Here is a 20,236-nt window from a genome sequence, read left to right on the forward strand (position 1 = left end):
TAGGGACATCTGGGCACCTTGATGTAAAATTGGCTATTTTGTCCAAAATGTTCAAAAGAAATAATATTTGTTTTTTTTTTTCAAGTAAAGTAAAGTATACATGATTAGACATGCTTGAACATGCGACAATTAAGGTCTAATATTTCTACAATTGCTACAAAACCTGTATATCCAGTCATTTTGGGGCATAAACAAGAAGTTGAAGGATAAAACTAAGTCTGATAATGATGTACCGTTTACTTTACATTACTTAAGACCATTTTTCAAATATCTTATTTAACATTTTGGACAAAATAGCAAATTTTACATCGATTTGACCAGATGTCCCTAGTGGCCACCTATCCTGTATCCCCATAGTGTATCCCCTGCAAATAAAAAAGTTGTGTTGCGCATTTCCTTCATCGCAGAACGAGAAGTGATCGTGTTCTCACGAGAACAGAGCAAAGTCGGTCATAGTGTGGGTTTTGTACATGGCTGTGCTTGCGTAGCCACTAGCGCTGTGTGAGTGACGCCCGTGGTGGCATTCATTGCAACTTGCAAGCGGCCTGGCCACGAAACTAAGGGATTATCACAATGGACTCAGACGATACGGAACTAATATCACAATAGAGAAGTAGGGATTTTCTTTAGTATCATATGCGAGAGCCTTTTAAACTGTATTGGTGTCTTTTGCGCTCGCGCCGGGTACTGTGGCTAACTAGATTAGCTTACTTCTGGCTAACTGGATATAGCTAGGTAGTGTTAGCTGCTGCTGCCTGCTGCTGCCAACATTATTAGTATTAGCCAGTAACAGCATTAGCTACTCCTGTGGCTAGCGTCAATGACAGCCATTTCACTCAGACTGTTAACCACCAAGTTTTTAACGGATTCCTAAATAGTGCCACAACGCCACTGTCAGCTCTACTGAAGTGATGCTTTAGCAAACAGTTGCTGTTAACTTGGCTGTGGCCACTAGTTACTGTAGCTCTTTGCCTGGCAAGTTGACTGATGTGCTGCTGTCAACACCGTTACAGTAAGGTCTTCTTACCCCAGCAACACTGTACCTAAAGCCCGCCACAGTCAGGAGGATGTTCCCCTGCCTGGCCCACAGACCATGGAATGTCTTCTGCAGGGTCTACCTACAGCAGAGAGCCCCTCTCTCCCAAAGACCACCAAGAGTTCTGCTGCCGTCCTCCTATGGTAAGGACAACCATGTCAACATGTTATAATGTTTTACTTGACTAAAAGTATCTATACTGCCATGTAGAAATACTGTTTTACAAGTAAAAGTCTGGAATTCAAAATTTACTTGAGTAAAGGTATTGGTATCAAAATGTACTGAAGGTACAAAATGTATACAAATCTTTTGAACATAGCAGATCTACAAGCTCACAATCGCGACACATTTGTGAGCTTGTAGATTGGCTATTTTCAAATAGCCGAAATGTATATAGGGTAATGTGTGTTTTGTAATAGTAATCAAAATCTATAAAGTAACTAGGAACTAAAGTTTTCAAATAATTGTAATGTAGTAAAAGTACAATATTTGCCTCAGAGATGTAGTGGAGTAGAAGTAAATGTATTGGAAATACTCCACCAAAGTAAAAAATACCTCAACATTGTACTCAAGTACAGTACTTGAGTAAATGTACTTAGTTACTTTCCACCACTGCATGTAATGTTATGTATCACAACACACAGTAACTTAAAATCTTGGGTGGGAATAATTATGCTTAATTTGCTGAGTCACATTAGCCTAGAGTAAACACACATAGCTGCTGCAGTCAATAGCTGGTATATAACAACATATCTGTATTTATTTTGCTAGTTTCCTCTATTGTGAAATTGTTTGTGGCAAACACATTATTATGTTTGGTGGAAAAACAGCCAAGCTATTGTCTCTTATTCTTCTACGTAGGTTGGCACAGTGGAGGCATACACAATTTATGGTTCAGCCTCCCAGACTGCAGAGTGGCTTCTCTAGCATTGGGTCAGGTCCAGTTCTACTCTACCTCTGGTGGTAATAAAGATGATCCCCCGAAACAAGGCTCTGGTGGTCCTCCACCTACGGCAGAGAAAGTGCTGGCGGGGGCCACAAAATCTCCCACAGCTTTGCCAGGTAAGTGTTGGCTGATACTAGATGACATTGTTGAGGAGCGACAGCCAAAGGAAACAATGTAGTTTTATGGCCTTTTCCCCCTGACATTAAGAAATTGCCATGTTCAGTGCCTAGCAGTATATTAAGTTGTGCTTTAAAGAGGTGATGTAATGTTACATGTCATTGTCTTAACTCCTCAGAACACAACACCCTGAAGAAGGCATATAGCTTAAGCATGTCAGTGTATTACTAATACATTACATGTATTGTAAACTAAGAGAGGTGTGCACATCTTTCATTACGTGTAGAGTTGACCAATGGTGTGCTCCATTTAGGGCGTGTACATGTGTAATTGTAATGATATTACAGAAATCTAATGCCTTCATTTCACCTTTTCACATTCCATTTCAGGCATTTTCAATTTCCACATAGTGAATTCTGCAATGTCACTCAAAACCACTCTACAAATGTATTCGAGTGACTTTTTGTATAATGTATTTACACAATCCAACTGATACAGTCATTACTTCTTACTTTGTCAGGCTCAACAGTTCTGGGGTTGACTAAAGTGGAGGCAATTCAAGTGAAAGGTAATGTTGCCATAATTGACTGTGGAAAACTTAAGTTTTGTAATGTATTGCATTGGTATTATATTATCAATATCAATATCAAAGTACATATTTGTCTAGCATATTGTGATGATGTTGTAATGTATCGATGACGCAGCTTTTTTGTCATACATTCAGTGTTTTATCAAATGTTAAACTTCTACAGCAAATACGGTTTTTAATACATTTATTTTTTTCCTTCTGTGCAAGAGCAATGTACCATGTCAAATTCCTCATATGTGAATATACCTGGCTAATGAACAGATTTGATTTGATCTGATTCTTTAGAACCTTACTGGCTTGAAAGCATGTAAGCAAGAATATCGGAGTCTTATTTCTTTCTACTGTGTTCAGTTCGGGCTGTCCTGAAGAAGAGGGAGTATGGTGTCAAATATACTCAAAATAACTTCATCACTGCGGTCAGAGCCATGAATGAGTTTTGCCTCAAGCCAAGGTAAGTCTGTGTTCACTATTTTCCCAGGATCTCCCCAGTGCTATCTTCTCTTTCTCACCGTTTCAGTAGGAGGACACATTATCTCGCATTCCTGACAGGACTGGGAAATTAGGATGTTTTTGGTGCTCAAATATATTAACCCATTAACTCTTAGACTGCCAGAGTTTCTCTAGAACAGTCTGTAGCCTCTGTCAGTGTTTTCTAAGCTAGTACTTAGAAAAAATGTTATTTTTTTGTCTGTTTATTTTTTTACATTGAAGTGAATGGAGCAGCAACTTTTTGGAAAATGATATATATATATATATACAGATTTGCGCCAATTTTCAAGATCAAAATAGCAGATCTACAAGCTCATATTGCGGCACGAAGGTTTAATGGGTTAATTAGAAGTTTAAAATATGTACAATTTGTCATATTTTCTGGGCTAGTGTAGAACTAGACACGCATATCTGAGTAGCTTTGAATGAGCAACTGTTGAGCAATGCTAACTAGAAAAATGTACTAAGTGGACCTGAGTTCAATCCTGCTTAATTTCACATTTGATCTCAACTCGTTTTCATTCTTTGTATTTTAACTAGGGTTGAATAGACATGCAGTTTTCAGAGTTGAAAATTGATGGGTCGGGGCAAGTACTGGAGGATTGTGTGTAGGATTGTAGAATGCAATCTTGCATCCAATTCAGCCAACATTGTGAAAATGAAAAGCTATTATTCACACTACTTGTTTGTGTGTACAGTATGTGTGCTTTTCTTATACCCAACATATTTCTGTCTTTTTATGCTTTGTTAGACCTGTGTCATGTTAACCACTTCAACCCTATATACAGAACTTTATCGACCGGTGTCCCCAAGGGATCTGTACTTGGCCCGCTCCATTTTCCACGTACACCGAATCTCTTCGTGGAAAATAGACGATCTGCAAGCTCTACAAGGAGTTTGTAGATCGTCTATTTTCAGCGAATGTTCACCTATTATGAAATGCCCAAAATTGTGATGCTAGGGTTTAAGTGGTTAAATAAAGATAAAGATCCAAAGAAAAATGGATCGGATGCAACACAGCACCTTTTTTAGAAAGATGCCTAATCATTAGTTAATCACGCTACAAATTTACATCAATATTTCTGTTGATTGGCATTTAATATACACCTCATTATCCTTGTCATTTATGAACATATAGCCTGTTTTATGTGAGTTCATTAACAGTCAAGTTGATTTCATTCATGAGTTTTAATGATACTCATAGCAACTTGTATAATTCAACAACAAGACGTAATGTTGATTACTGGCAACTATCTGGTGCATTCACACATAGAGACCCTGCACCTAGTACGGTGCCTGGCAGGTAACAAATGCGTAAGAACAATACACGTTGTTCTACGTCCTCCCTCTTTAGTTCCCATGCCTTTTGATTGATTGATGCCTTTTGACTGCCTATCAGAAACTTGATTGATTGAATATTTTATTAACACGATACATGATTATTGTACAGGTAGTACAGTCAAAGGTTATGCTAAAAGGATAACACCAAAAGCCCCTGGGGCTTGTTTCCATTGTGTTCCATTGTACTCAATTCATCAGTAATGCATACGATACAATACAAATACAAAACATATTGGAATAAAGCTCAGTGGAATCATAAGGTATATTTACAGAGAAAGGAGGGGTAAAATAAACAAGTGGGTGAAAACACACTCCCACATACACACACACAAAATACATGTTTTAATCCATTATATATATATATATATATATATATATATATATATATATATATATGTATATATGTATATGCATATGCGCATGTGCGTGTGTTTTACTTGAGGTTTGATTTCGCAGTATTATTGCTCATGCAGGAACAAAGTCATGTTTACATGTGATTTACTCATAGTAACCTAACCACTGCTAAGGTGAGCTCCTGGTATGTAACATTTACTACTACAGTAGTAAATTACATTGAGTTAATGAGTAAATGCACTGCACTGATTAGCTAACAGGAGACTGGCTAACTTTGTTGTGACAGACTAATGCACGGCTTAAAGGGACATGTGACTAGTCCACGCCAGTCCACGCCAATGCAACTACTGTAGTCGCAAGCCTGTTGCATGAAATCGTAGCGGTCTGGACTAACCAGTTGCAGACCGGTTGCATTGGTATGGACTGGCCTTAAACTGCACAGTTTATTCTCCACATAATCTCCAAAAATGTACTCCTTTGTCCTGATAGTTAAGAGTTAACAGTGTGCATTTCCCACTAATGATATCAGTGGGGAACGTAGGGGAAATCATGAAAATGAAAGGTTTTCACAGCCTAATCCTACCTGAGGGAAACTGCTTGGAACATGCTTTATGACTTAATGTACTTTACTGAGGGCCTTTGTTGAAATTCAAATCATACAAGGCATTAACCTTGAATATCTACAGGCAATAGTGAATATAGCTCTTAAAGCACAAATCATACAAGGCATTAACCTTGAATATCTACAGGCAATAGAGAATATAGCTCTTAAAGCACAATGCCACTTTTGTCAAGGTTTGGGTTGTGTAGTTACCTTACATGATATAACTAGTCCAGTTGGTGTCTTGCTCCATTGATTTGAAATTGATATTCCAAAATCAGTCTCCTCATTGACTTACATTGCATGGTGAAACTGGTCTTAAAGTCACTCTTTTATAGCACATAAACAAACGCAAACATCACAAAAACATAACAAGCTTATATATTGTGACCACAGTGACCTGGAGCAACTGAGGAAGATCAGACGGCGCAGTCCCCATGACGACACAGAGGCTTTTACTGTGTTCCTACGCTCAGACGTGGAGGCCAAGTTAGTAGAAGGCTTTTTTTCCTCATTGCACGTCATTGTACCATTTTTACACCAACTTACTCACACTCACTGCTTTCAATTTCGATTCCAGGGGAAGGAAATATTTTAATTTTTCTCATTTGTGACTTTCAGAGCACTAGATGTATGGGGTAGTCCTGAAGCTCTTGCCAGGGAGAGAAAAGGAAGGAAAGAGATGGAGAGAGAGTATCAAGAAAGTAGGTGTTTCCCCTCCTTTACAGTTTTGTAAACATTTTTGAGTCGGTGTGCTTTTTTCTTTTCTTTTTTGTACAACTTTATATATTTTTTGTCTTATGCATGAAATTATTTGTCTTGTCAGTGGAAATGGCCAGCAGTAATAAGGTTCAGTCTGCACTAATTGCTTTACTCCCGTCTCTTTTTATTATCCTCCAGATATTTTCAGAAATCAGCAATTGCTGAAGGAGTACAAAGATTTTTGGGGATACACTAAGGTGAGTGAATTTGTGTGTGTGTGTGTGTGTGTGTGTGTGTGTGTGTGTGTGTGTGTGTGTGTGTGTGTGTGTGTGTGTGTGTGTGTGTGTGTGTGTGTGTGTGTGTGTGTGTGTGTGTGTGTGTGTGTGTGTGTGTGTGTGTGTGTGTGTGTTGCTTTTAAAATTGTCAGCCAATACCTGCTTTCGGTGGGGCTGCCATGGTGTCCATACAGACTGGTACCCCCATGACCTTTGTCCCCATTACTTCCCTTTTTAACCAGTGTATCTCCATGACAGAGTCATTCATATTGTCCCTCTTTACTGTATGATGCTGAGCTCTCAATGGTTCTATGCAGTGCACCTCTGCACTTTGCCAGCATGGCATGGTGATTTCTGTACTCTGCTCAATCTTTTTGCCAGAAAATCCTCACAATATGTTTCAAGAGATAATGTCTACTGTATGAATGCTTTTTTTGTAAATTGAGAAAGATCAATGGCACTGTACAAGCATTGTTAGAACTTGGGCTATTATAGGGTATTTATAGGGGTTCTTTTAATTCTAAAATGTTATTTGGTAAAGAAGTAAGTGTGGGTAATGAAAGTAGCAATCCCAATTACAGTGACAGTATAATTAATTATATCAGTTGTACACAGTATATTCTAGATTTACTCAAAGACCACTCTATTATATTTTGAATACTACATGTCTTTTAAATGTGATGTCAATTTTATGTTTCTTCCAGCCTCGATCGAAGAGGGCAATATTTCTACAAGGGCCAGGGAAAGTGGTGATGGTAGCTATTTGCATGTAAGTTTTTCATGCACTTCGCTCCAACATCATGTACAGTACTGTAGCCCAGGGGTGGCCAGCCATGTCTTTAAGGTCAACTGATAGATCTTGACAGGTCAATACCAGAGCAATTTGAAAATAACCATTCATACTGTCTGCCATCCAATTACGCTCAGGTTTGTTAGTTGAGTGGTACAGCACTAATTAATATGAGAATCTCCCTGGCAGCATGTTAATGGTCCATCTGTTTAGCACTAGCCACTACTAATAAAGAGGCAAAACAGCAGTGTTAACTAGGCATGTAACGATTCACTCAACTCACGATATGATTCGAATCATGATTTGAGGTTCACGATACGATTTTTCACGTTTTTTTAAAGCTAACATTATTTTCCAGACAAATGACAGAAAAATCTTTTCATTATTATTTCTCTTACACAAATCCAGTATTTTCTTCTCTTTTATTATCATTCTTTTTACAATACTGTGTTTTCTCTTATCCTCTTTTCAATACAGTAGCAAATGACTGCATGACTTTATCAATTCTCTTACAAAGATCCTGTATTTTCTTTTGCACATGTCAGTGACAGTGACATCACTGACAAATCCTTGGTATCTTTATAACAAGCTTTGAACATAATGGCGTATGTCCGTGCTACTTCCGGGTTGGATAATGGTGACATCACTGTCGAATCCTTGGTATTATGATCCTAGCCTTTCAACGTGTCTTCGTTTACCAGTGCTGTCACCACGCTTGTATTTAGATTGTTTCACACTCGCGCTAATGAAACACTAAACAGGATTATTATTTCATGTCAGCATTCAAGTATAACTATCAGAAGATGTAAACCAGGTAAAGTAATCCGTCACTCTGCAAGTTTAACTAAGGTTTTCCACCTGTCCAAATGTTTCTTTTGGCGATTCAATTTTTTATTAAATCGATCGTCACCCGTTTGAATCGATTTAAATTGATTTACGATAAATCGTTACATGCCTAGTGTTAACCCATTTAGACCTGAGACCGATTTAAAATCTAAATCTTCTAAATCCTGACCTAAGTTTAAAAAAAGAAATTTGAAGAAAAAATCCTGTTGCTATATACATACTGGAGCAACAGATGCTTTCCCAGTTTTAAAGGTATAACAACATACAGTATAGGCTTTCCCGGTCTTAAAGGACAACTTTGGTTTTCATTTTTCAAATCAGCCTCATGGTGGTGCTGTAACAGGCAGATTCACGTTTTGGCATTTCTTCCTTGGCCGAGTGGGGATGTCCATACAAAGTTTCATGGAAATCAGAGGCTGCGTTCATGACTATTTACCAATGGATGCCCCGCCCCCAATTAAAAATCACAAATTAAAAATCACTAAATCATTAAAAAACGCACACTCATCTTTTAATTATTATCATTACAAACTAATAAAATAACCTTTGTTGTAAAAAAAACTAAGTTGTCCTTTAATGGGTTAAGAATTAGCTCAGGAAGAGATAAGAGATAGGAGACACAAGTCATCATGTCAAATGTAAAATACATTCGTCTCATCTCTAACAACTGCACATTGATGGTGAAGACGGGGAGCTTTGTTGGAACAACACGAAAAACCACAAATCATTTTACAAGATTTATCCAGCTGACAACGAACTGAGAAAGAGAAAGATATCTCAACTAGAACCACATTCTCGCCAAACTCAAAACTTTTTGGGCGGCAAGACATTCAAGGAGGCTTTGCTTTCAGCTGATGAGAATTTGTTTGGCCATTTTAAGAACAGGACTGAAATAATGGATGTTATCAAGAACTTTCAGTTGTCCAGGAGAACAGTGGCACAGATGTTAAGAGATTTTAGAGGTCTTGGGAGGCGTAGCTGAAAAAGAATATACAATCCTACAGTATATGCATTTTCCTGTTCAAGACATAATCTGTAGATTCAATCTGACAGCCCTAATGCGAAAAGCTACCAGTGGACTTTCTTTTCTCAAAGGGCTGCACAATTCTTACTAAAATGTTAATCACAACTTTTCTTCCTAATAATTGAGATCACCATTCTCTTACACAAATGTTATAATTTTTTCAGTAAAATTATTTATTGCAGTCTTAGATAAGAGAGAAAAAATGCATTTGAGACACTTGTTGTCTAGACAGGACTTTAAACTGACAAGCGTGACATATCTCAAGTGCTTGATGTAAACAAAACTGTATATCAAAGCTGGAATTAAAGTTAAGTCACTATTTTCCCCGTCTTTTTTTTATGATTAATCGTGCAGCCCTAATTTCTCGGTAACCAGAGCACTGATTTAAAATACTACTTTAGAACAGAAATTAGTTATTCCAACAGGTGAGATGGAAAAATGTTAAGACTGACAAGTAAGCAACAAAATAAACCATAATACAGAAGAAAGACAGTTTTTCCAGCCAGTTGCAGTTTAAGGTCAGACACAACCAGACTAGCTCTCACAATGGAGTACTGTACAGATCAATTTGATTAGCATGATTCATTTAACAGGCATGTGCAATCACATGCAGAACAGCTTGGGCCACATCATAGTCTGTCGCCACCTCAGTCACTCAAGACACATGGGACTCAATCAGTTGCTCTTAAAGGGAACATTTAACCGATTTTGAACATCATTCCAATTGTTCTGATGTGAGTGATCTAGTATGGGTAAAAATACCCTGTATGTTATATGTATTACTCCTGCGAAATGCAGAAATGCTTGCCCACCTCTTTTGCGATTGTTTTTGAAAACCTGTCACCAAGTGTAGATTGTTATGAATTCCCTCACAGCTAACTGTGATGCCTAAATACTATGTTTTATCTCTGTGAAAATAAACTAAACTAATCATGTACAATATGTCCATCAAAACATGAACAATTACAAAATATGTTCCCCCATTGTTCTCTGAGTGCTTGATGCTTTCATGTCTTTTTCCTCAGCAATGGGCTGAACTTCCTTTTCAAGCTTCTGGCTTGGGTGTACACTGGATCAGCTAGCATGTTCTCTGAGGCCATCCACTCCCTGGCCGATACCTGCAACCAGGCACTGCTCGCAGTGGGAATCAGCCAGTCTATCCGCAACCCTGATACTGAACACCCGTAAGTCTAGATTATACTACTAATACTGCCTTTATACTAGTAATATTAATAAAATTAGCAATCAAAATGGTAGTAAGAGTAGTAGTAGTAATACTAATTATGTCGGAGAAGTATGGGGTTGCTTGAAATGAAGCTTGTACAAAAGTTATTTAATAACACAAGAACACATTTTGTTTTTTATTACTTTTCAGCTATGGCTTCTCGAATATGCGTTACATTGCCTCCCTCATCAGTGGAGTGGGTATCTTCATGATGGGATCAGGTCTGTCGTGGTACCATGGAATCATGGGACTGCTGCACCCACAGCCCATTGAGTCTCTGTTATGGGTGAGGGCCAGATTGAATTCTACACCCACATTAATGTACTGTATACATCTACACCAGGGTTCCCAAACTTTTTCAGACCCAAAAGAGGAATGTGTTTTTTTCCCCAAGACCCAAACTTACAAAAATAGTAAAATACATAATTAATTATTAATCAAAGCTGAAAAGTTTGTGAAAAGTGAAAAGCTCACAATGTGTCACATCGCAACGTGTTATGAAATCATATTGATTTTTTTTATTTCTGAAACTCTTTTGAAAGAATGAGGTTTTTAAAAAGAAAGTAAAACATGTTGGGAAGGTTTCAAAAACGGCATATTTAGTCATCACTCATAAAAATGGATTCGCAAGGCTATATTATGTTTGGGAAATACTGATCTACACTCTATTGCTAAGGGGTTTGCTGACCTTTCTAGCTTAAAATAACCAGCTCAACAGTTCAGGATATGAATTTCTGAATCAATAGCAACAAATGGACTTCACCATGCAAAATACCCCTCTAGATGTTGTAACTGTTGTTGTAACTGTTTTAGGCATACTGTATTCTGGCTGGCTCTTTGGTCTCTGAAGGAGGTAAGTTACTAGAAATGAAGTCATAATCAGACATACACTTGACATAAAGCAGGCACAGTGGATATTTTATTAACCATGATCTCTCACTGTCTCTCTTTCAGCAACACTGCTAGTTGCCATCAATGAGATAAAGAAGAGTGCCCTTCAGCATAATGTGTCTTTTTATGAATATGGTTTGTTTCTCGTCATAATTTATTTAATTTATTTGCAAAGTGATATCACTGAAAGACAAAGATGCATCTGCACAGCTAAGGAATAGGGAAACATATTCACATATGGACAATTATTTTGATATAAGAAATAATTACAAAATAGACAAGTTAGTATACTTGTTGAGGTCAATATACTATAATTATACTAATTATAAAGATTATAAAAATGTAAGTGATTAATGCAAATATGTAAAAACACAGTAATAGTATGCAAGTATGGTGATACTTCTTTTCTTTTTTTTTTTACTTCTGTGATGAGATTAAGGGGAGGGGGGGGGGCATTTGCAAAGGATCTCGTATCAGGAAAACGGAACTAAGAGTTTTTCCCTCATGTATTAAATCTGTTGTTTTCCTGTTACTCTCGTCCTTGTGCGGTCAGTGATGCAGAGTCGAGACCCCAGCACTAATGTTGTGCTGCTGGAGGATGCTGCTGCTGTACTGGGCGTCATCATGGCCGCCAGCTGCATGGGGCTCACCTCACTCACAGGTACACACACAGTTAGTAATGAAACATGGGTCGCAACATCCTGAGACTGCAACTGTTCTTACACTGAGACATCTTTTCTGACAGCAGTGCTCCCTGGACCTGGTATTGTTAATGCTGTCTAGTTGCTTGTTGGAGAAACACTTTTCTAGCTGCTTGGAGAAACAAGCCATACACACTGTGCCTCACATTCCATCTATACAGTCACATGCTACTAGTGGTGGAAAGTAACCAATTAACATTTACTCAAGTACTATACTTAATAAAAATAATTAAGTACTTTTATGTTAGGCCTTTCAGGTGTTCCAATACACACTAGGCAGAATTAGGAGAATGGAAACAGGTGATCAACCGGAGCCAAGTCAACACACAAATACAACAGTCAGAGACACTAAGACAAACACAGCACTGCCCCGGGACCTTGACAATTTGTACTTTTTATACTATACATTTTTGGCTTTAAGCGAGCCCACACTGTTTCGTCAGTTTTATTTTTCTTCGTCAGTTCTATTTTTTTGTGGGATTGGTTTAGTGATCCTTTATTGATCCTGTATTGATCATTTAATTAATCATTTTATGTATTAACCCATTTAGACCTGAGGCCAATTCTAAAAACACCTTATAAATCCTTTAAGTTTTCTGAAAAACTTAAAGCAATATGCTTTCTCAACAAATTAATGTTGCTGTACACTGTATATCGCAACAACTAAAATGACACGAAGGCGTCTCGGCTTGAAAGGTCTAAATGGGTTTTATCCCAGTCACCATTTCTGTCCTTATTTATCCAGGCAACCCGTTCTATGACAGCCTTGGTTCCTTGGGTGTGGGAACGTTGTTGGGCGCAGTCTCTGCCTTCCTCATCTACACCAACACAGAGGCGCTGATCGGACGCTCCATACAGGCTGAGCACGTGCAGAAACTCACAGAGTTCCTAGAGAATGACCCTGCTGTAAGGTCAGCAAAAACAGATATGCACACAGACGTACAGTACAAGCGGTCTTTGCTGTAACATGATTCAACATTCGTTGTTAGGACCAGTGTGTCTCACTATGATAGAGACATAACAGAAAAAATATATAATCTACTTGAAGAACAAACACTGTTCACAGACATGCAATTGAAAAGATGATAAGAAATCACCATGCAGCGTCCAGTAGCGGTACTAGCGGCGTGTGTCATCTAAACCTTTTAAAAGAGAAAAAACTAATCTCCCACATGATGACATGGGTGTACAGTATGTAACTTTGCGATAGTGAGTTTGTTTACTCCAAAAGCACTTGAGCAATGCAAAATCATTTAAGATTTAAAACATTTGACAGTGACGTTGAATAACGGTAGTGGTATCAGTTCAAGCCCAACTACTTGGACTGGACTTTAACTTAAGTGTGAGAAAACTCTGCAAGAAAGCATGACCAGATTGATTGTCAAAATGATCGCCACAGATGTGCAACCGACCTCTGTTGTAGAAGAGGACGGCCTCACAAAGCTTAAGTCGAACAGGATACGCGATACTGAGCCGAAAAACGGTAACTGCATGAATTAATATATGTAGTTCCACTTGTGGGTGATAATTGGTTTGGCGGTTCAGAGTGATATGGACAACACATTGTCAGTTTGCTGCATTAGTGACACGACAGTGTGTGGATTAATAACTTGTTCTGGGGAATGAGTAGACACTACCTTAAGAAGACTGTCATACTAATGACTGAGAGGCATTAATATGGTTCAAGTTACTCAGCAAAAGCCACAAGTACAGTTTGTTCACTGGTGGGGGAACAAAATGCACATTGTTACATGTCCTATTTATAAGGAGCTTTTGACACTTAAGGACACATTATATTGTAGACAAAATCTAATCTGTGCCTTAACAAAGATGCCTTGTTTTCTTGCTAAGTTGAAGTTGTCACATGACATGTTTACAGGTGTAAAACTTTGCAGTTTTTAGGAAAGGGGAAAAGAATAGAGATGGAAAGAAAACAAAGAAAACATTTCAGAAGTGTCAAAAATAATATTTACAGAAGAAAACAAGGAACGGGTCAAAATGTTCCTAATACAGTATGAGTAGAGCTAATATATTAAGGTGCATGGTTATAGAGAAGAAATGGCAATGGGATGAGGCAGTTAAAATAGCAGCAGATAGTAACTGAAGGTGCATAGTTTAATATGAAGTTATTTGCCACAATATGGGAACTGATGTAACTATTGCTTGTGCAATAAATAAGAAGAGCACCAGTATAGCAGAGAAATATTTGATTGACAAGACACACTCCTTAAACTTCAATATTTTCACACTGACTTTTATTTAATTATGACCAGGGCCATTCACGATGTCAAAGCCACTGATATTGGATTAGGTAAAGTGCGTTTCAAAGCAGAAGTTGACTTTGACGGGCGAGTAGTGACACGGTCTTACCTGGAGAAGCAAGATTTCGACCAGCTCCTCAATGTAAGTTTATTATTGTTTATTTTTGAGTGGTGCCGAAGGCAACCACTCCTATATTCTGGCTTTGTCCGTGTGTCCGTATGTATGTATGTATGTATGTATGTATGTATGTATGTATGTATGTATGTATGTATGTATGTCCACAAATATTGATGACAACATCAATACGGGGGTCAATACGGGGCTCATCAAAGGCACCACTCACTTCACACAGGGTGTGATTTTTTTCATCTAGGTATATTATATTATACATACATATAATAGGTAATGGCTTATATGGATAACTGTAGGTTCCAGATTCTCGAAGGTGCCATAGCTTAATTTGATTGGCTCAGTAACAGAATTGAAGGCGGAAACAAATTTGAAGGATCCAATCAAACAGAGAAATGGGGAATTGAACCCTAACAGGAAACAGATATGCTACCATCAGGAAAGTTGGACTACAGTTATGCACAGAGCCTAATAATATACACATTCTACCACCGATACGAAGAGGGTGGAATCAGCACATTTATTGTCTTTGTTCTTAAAGGTATTATAACCTTTTGGATTTCTACTTAAGATATTAAACCTGTCGAAGCTATGATGCAAGTCGTTCCATTTATATTGGCTATGTGGCACAAACGTTACGTGAAGCTTGACCAATCAGTTATGCCCGGTCCGGAACAAATCGCTGTGGGACACACACACAGAGATTTCATGAATTATAGTATAGAGATAGATGGATAATCTTACTTTGCTCGGACTGAAACCTTGCCCAAATTTGGAGTCATATGTTGTAGCTACATCATGGACTACTCACGTCACAGGCTGGCTATATGAAATCCGAGATCCACATCGGAGTCACGCCGTTCCCACATGGAGATCTACATAATTCAATTTTTATAATTATAAAAGTAAATGCTGTGTTCTCTGTGTGTAGGACATCCAACAAGTGAAGACAACAGACGAACTAGAGAACTTCATGTTGAAGCATGGAGAGAATATCATCGACACCCTGGGTGCAGAGGTAGACCGACTGGAGAAAGAGCTCAAGGTATCTGGGAGGGGGTGGACTTTCTCACTGATACTCTGGAAACGTTGTCTCTTGTCAATCACATTCACTTGTTATACCATCCAAAAATTGTATATTTGGAGGATAGTTACCAGTAGACCAGAGGTGGGTGTAACAAGCGTCAACTTTGCTTAGTTACATTTACTTAAGTAGCTTTTTAGATAAATTGTACTTGTAAGAGTCGTTTAATGCAACATCATTTTTACTTCTGTACTTGAGTATATTTGTGAAGAAGAAACGCTACTTTTACTTTGTTACATTGGACAACATTCTGCTCCTTTTTTTCAATTCAACTGGTTATTTGTTCCTGTCAGAGAGTGTCACATGACTCAGTTTCAGCAATCAATCGTAGCCAGGCAGTCACATGACCGCACAGTGTGCCCACAACATCTCTGTGCCGGTTAAACACACAGCAGCACAGTGACTGCACTGTAGCACACAAATAATGAGTAGACAATGTCAACAATGCCTGAAACAACGGCATCGGCGAGAGATTCGGAATCGGATTATGTTTACCTGACAAACCACCACAAAGAACAGCGATATCATGCACTGCCTAAAATGTGGACATTTCAATCTGCAAGAACTCAAATTCAAACTTTCGAAAGCATATTGCTTTAAGTTGCAGAGTAGTATATTAATTTTATCAGACATACCCTCTAACTATACAAACCCATTGTAACTTGAAACTCCATTTTAACCCTGATAGATTTATTGAGAACACCTGTCCTTGGTTCAGGACACTGATATTGGCCTTCTAATATGTGAGAGGTCGTGTTTTTTCAATTACTTTTTCATGTATTTATTTTTCATTTTCCCCAAAACGTATTAAATGAATGAAAAAAGTAATTGAAAAAACTCTGCCCCCTCACGCTTTAGAAGGCCAATATCAGTCACCACTGAGAACGGGTGTTTTCAATGAATCTAACATGGTTAAGATGCAGTTTGAAGTTACAATGGGTTTATATAGGGGGGGTGTCTGATCTATCTAAATACTGAATCAAGCAACTTAAAAACGGTTTGGAGTGCTCACAATAGCCCGAGTAGACGTTATAATTACCCCAAACATGTTTGAAAGTGAAATATGCCTTTAATGTACTTATTAAACTCGGACTGTCTGTGTCTACGGCAATTGTTTCAGGATGGTTGTCTTAGAGACTTAGACAGTATCTCACATCTCCGTAGCAACACCTCTTGGCATTTACGTTGAAACATTTGAAAAACCTTTGAGACAATTCTGTGGTTTGAACAAATTAATATTTTGGAATAATGGAACTGCACATGCATTTCCATGTGCTGAGAGCATGAGGGAGTAACTGTCACGCATGCATTTCAAACAATGAGTAATGATTCACTCAGTCACTCAATGACATTAACTTCTCTAGGCCTGGCCCAGGTCCAGCAAAAACAAACACAAATCCTGTATTTCATCCATCTTCGCTACTGTGTGAATGACTGCTTTCCTTTTTGCCTCATTTACAGCAACGAAACCCTGAGGTACGTCACTTAGACCTGGAGATTCTATAGTACCTTCTGGGTCTCTACTGAGGGAACGGCCCAACACAGACAGAATAAAGGAGAGGAAAGGGTGATCTAGCCCAGCCTCTGCACCCAGCTGTTTGTGTGTGCGCACGCACACACACACACACACACACACACACACACACACACACACACACACACACACACACACACCACTATATCAACCCATCCTTTCTGGATCCTGTATCAACAGTCTTATTGCAGGATCACATACAAGGACATTATTGTGACAGTAACTATGCGTCCGTGGTGTTAATTACATTTTGCTGTTCTGAGGGGTTCATGGTTTTCATAAAAGGTCTTGAGGATTGTCACCCTTATAATTTCCTCAAATTTCATGGGACTTTTTGGTCCCTGTTTGAGTTCATACACAGCATAATCCTGTTAATTTAACTCTTGAGTGTAAAAAAAAAAGGTTCCTTACCCCATTTTTACACTCAAAATTAAATTAACATGAATGATTTGTCTGTGTAAGCATGTTACACAGTTAGATTTTCATAGTTGTTGGTTCGTGTCCACATTCCCACATGAATGGGATTGGATTTTGTTGGAGTCATGACTTGCTCATACTCAAAAAAGGACCAGTATCTGTTAGTAAATCTAACATAACTGTTGAATTAGCTTGGTAGTGTTTTCCACTAGTGCAAAGGAAATGACCACGAAGCCGCTTACAGAGTACTCACGCAGATTTATATAGACAAAACAATAATTTACTTAAGTGAAGGTATGATTTAGTTATGAATAGATGTAACGGCCATCCACACCTAATACTAGCTATAAATATGAAAAGTCTAGCTCAATTGGATGGCAGAGTACACCACAGCTATAACACCAACAGTGATGAACTACTGTATATAGTTGTTGAGCTTGGTGTGGATGGCCCTTTACAGTTGGAGCAAAGATATGCGATGTTCTCGTTCAAAATCTCTTAAAGGGTCTTTTCTTTTGATGTGTTTGACTGAATTGAGTGAGCTGACCAATCTTGAAACAGAGCACTCATATAGTAGTAGAGTATGAAAATATGCTCTTTCTTTGTGTGTATGTGTGTACACACACACACACACACACACACACACACACACACACTATATAGGATAACCGGTAACTCAGTCAAATTATATTCTCAAACCAAGTCAGCATCAGAGAGGCACTTAAAGTTCCCAAGAAGCATGGATCATTTTTTGGATCACATTTACTGTTCATAAATAATGCATCTATCCTGTTGACCTCTAAAGCACAGGAGATATACATGAAACAGTGCAGTGCAGTTGTAGGCCTGTGAGATCCCTCTCTCCCAATACTGTTGTGGTGTTCTCCAAAGTTGATGAGAATCTTATCTTTCTACATCGGCAGCTTGTCAGTAGATGACCGATTGTATTGTTCCAAAGATGAAGTACTCTATGGACACATCCACACAGAACAAGCCCATGCCCCCCTTTTGTAGATAATAGTGAACGAGGGCTAGCCTTTTTTGGAGTGGACCACCTCGTGAAATGCTACATGCTGAACAATTTCATTGTCATATGGTGGAAGGAAAATAAACATGGTACCAAACAAATAGAGTGACCATCTGTAGCAACTAACTACAGTTGTATGGTCTACCTTTATTGAGTTCATACTCCTCACCCTCAGTGGTTTGTGGAAATAGCAACATTGTGACAATAGAGGGCCATTGTGTTATGTATAGAGACTGATTAGCAGTGATGAAGATGGTGATCATGATGGACACACCACCATGTTTCTGTTAACACTACAATCTCCCACTTTGCTGTCCCTTAGCCAACATGGTGGCATGTTCCTCATCAACACTGCTGAGCTTTCTCCGTGCATTCAATAATAGGCCACTGTTCCGATAGTACACACTAGTTTATCCAAATGACTTATCGCCGTTGCTCAATGTTTCTGCTCAATTCTGCATCTCATACCCTGACTGCCTGCTTTTGCTTTTATTCTGCACTTGATGTCTGTGATGGAGTTACAGGCAGGCCTATGGAGGTTGAAGTAGGGGGCATACCTGCAAGCTTAGCCCAAGAATGAATAGCTAAGTGAACTGTGGTGTTTCAGCAGGTGTGGATTTATATATATATATTTTTAAAGCTGTTAATTGATGTTATATTTCCCTTTGGTTAGGACAGTGTAACTACTGCTGAAGGACTTAAAATAAATTTAAATTAATTTATTAAATTATATTTTCTGTCTTGTGTGACTGAGTACATGAAGGGCTGCGAAAATGTCTATAAAGAGAAGTAAACGTTACCTTGCGTCATTTTTGTTTGTTTTTCAGGTCAGCTATAGGTACACTGGTCTGTTTTAGCAGGCAACTGATTGTTACAGTACTACGACTGCAGAAGCAAAGAGAAATATGTCTTATGACCTTAATATATCTTCTACTTCTAAGAATTCGGTTTAGTAGTCTCAATGTTAAGGAACCTGCTGTAGGTGGTTTGAGTTTAGATGCAGACCTTAAATAAAAGGATTTGTTTGTAGCATATACCTCTACTGTATTAGATAGACCTTTATTGATGCCATGAGGGAAATTCAGTTGTAATGGCAGCATCACATGCAGCGGGAAACATAAGAAAGGTAGGCCTAATAGGTAAGAGTAGAAAATGAGTTAACAGTAACATATAGAAAGTAGAACTAAGATAGAAAATACCATTTAAGGTCAGGCCTGGCCGTCTGCCCTTGGACCAACCAGGATTTTCATAATTTATGATTAATGTATTTTCCACCCTCTGGCGTTCGTATTTAACCTCACATTCAGTTATGTTGTGCATGTTCATTCATCTCAACTGTTTTACACGATTAACCACTTAAATCCCAGCATCCATATCGTGGGGAAAGCTCACGCATCGCATTGTGAGCTTGTCGATCGCTATTTTCAACGGAAATTAGCCACTTTCAACCTGGTGTCTCTATTTTGTACATGTCATATTCCTAAAAAATGAACATGTAAACCATTGGTAACCTGCAAAATGGTGGTTAGTCTATGCCTAAGCATTATGATCTGAATAAGGAATAAACTCAAGTTTAAATGGAGCAGGTAGGCCTGTTCATTTGTGATGCTCCGGTGGTTGACGGTGTAAAGTCCAGTCCATTAACCACTTAAATCCCATTATGGTTGAGCGGAGTCCCTCAGGGCTCTATACTAGTATATTTTCTGTTATTGTGGGGAAAGCTTTCACTGAAAATAGCCGGTCAAGCGCGTGGTGTTGTGAGAGCTTGTCAATCTGCTATTTTCAGCGAAAGCTTTCCCCACAATATGGATGCAGGGGTTTAAGTGGTTAATAGCTGTTGCAGTTGTAGGGATGAG

The 20,236-nt window shown here is 38.4% G+C and overlaps 1 protein-coding gene across 1 annotated transcript; it reads left to right on the plus strand.

Moving 5' to 3' along the window:
- Positions 1-467: 467 nt before the first annotated feature.
- slc30a9 (solute carrier family 30 member 9) lies at positions 468-19,179 on the plus strand. The gene is made up of 18 exons (XM_084041226.1): positions 468-613; positions 1,014-1,179; positions 1,898-2,098; positions 2,620-2,667; positions 3,040-3,139; positions 5,870-5,962; positions 6,095-6,177; positions 6,374-6,432; positions 7,155-7,219; positions 10,136-10,294; positions 10,486-10,621; positions 11,149-11,188; positions 11,290-11,361; positions 11,780-11,887; positions 12,673-12,838; positions 14,201-14,330; positions 15,250-15,363; positions 16,864-19,179. Exons 2-18 carry the CDS (start codon positions 1,068-1,070, stop codon positions 16,906-16,908), a joined length of 1,731 nt encoding a protein of 576 aa, XP_083897352.1. The 5' UTR covers positions 468-613; positions 1,014-1,067; the 3' UTR covers positions 16,909-19,179.
- The last annotated feature ends 1,057 nt before the right edge of the window (positions 19,180-20,236 follow it).

This window comes from Gymnoscopelus microlampas (assembly GCF_963454915.1).
Source record: "Gymnoscopelus microlampas genome assembly, chromosome: 18".
NCBI classification, from domain to species: domain Eukaryota; kingdom Metazoa; phylum Chordata; class Actinopteri; order Myctophiformes; family Myctophidae; genus Gymnoscopelus; species Gymnoscopelus microlampas.

Coding starts and splice junctions, on each gene's coding strand:
- slc30a9 (XM_084041226.1), top strand. CDS start 1,068: ATGTTCCCCTGCCTGGCCCACAGACCATGGAATGTCTTCTGCAGGGTC. Junction 10,295..10,485: donor AACCCTGATACTGAACACCC/GTAAGTCTAGAT, acceptor ATTACTTTTCAG/CTATGGCTTCTCGAATATGC. Junction 15,364..16,863: donor GACTGGAGAAAGAGCTCAAG/GTATCTGGGAGG, acceptor CCTCATTTACAG/CAACGAAACCCTGAGGTACG.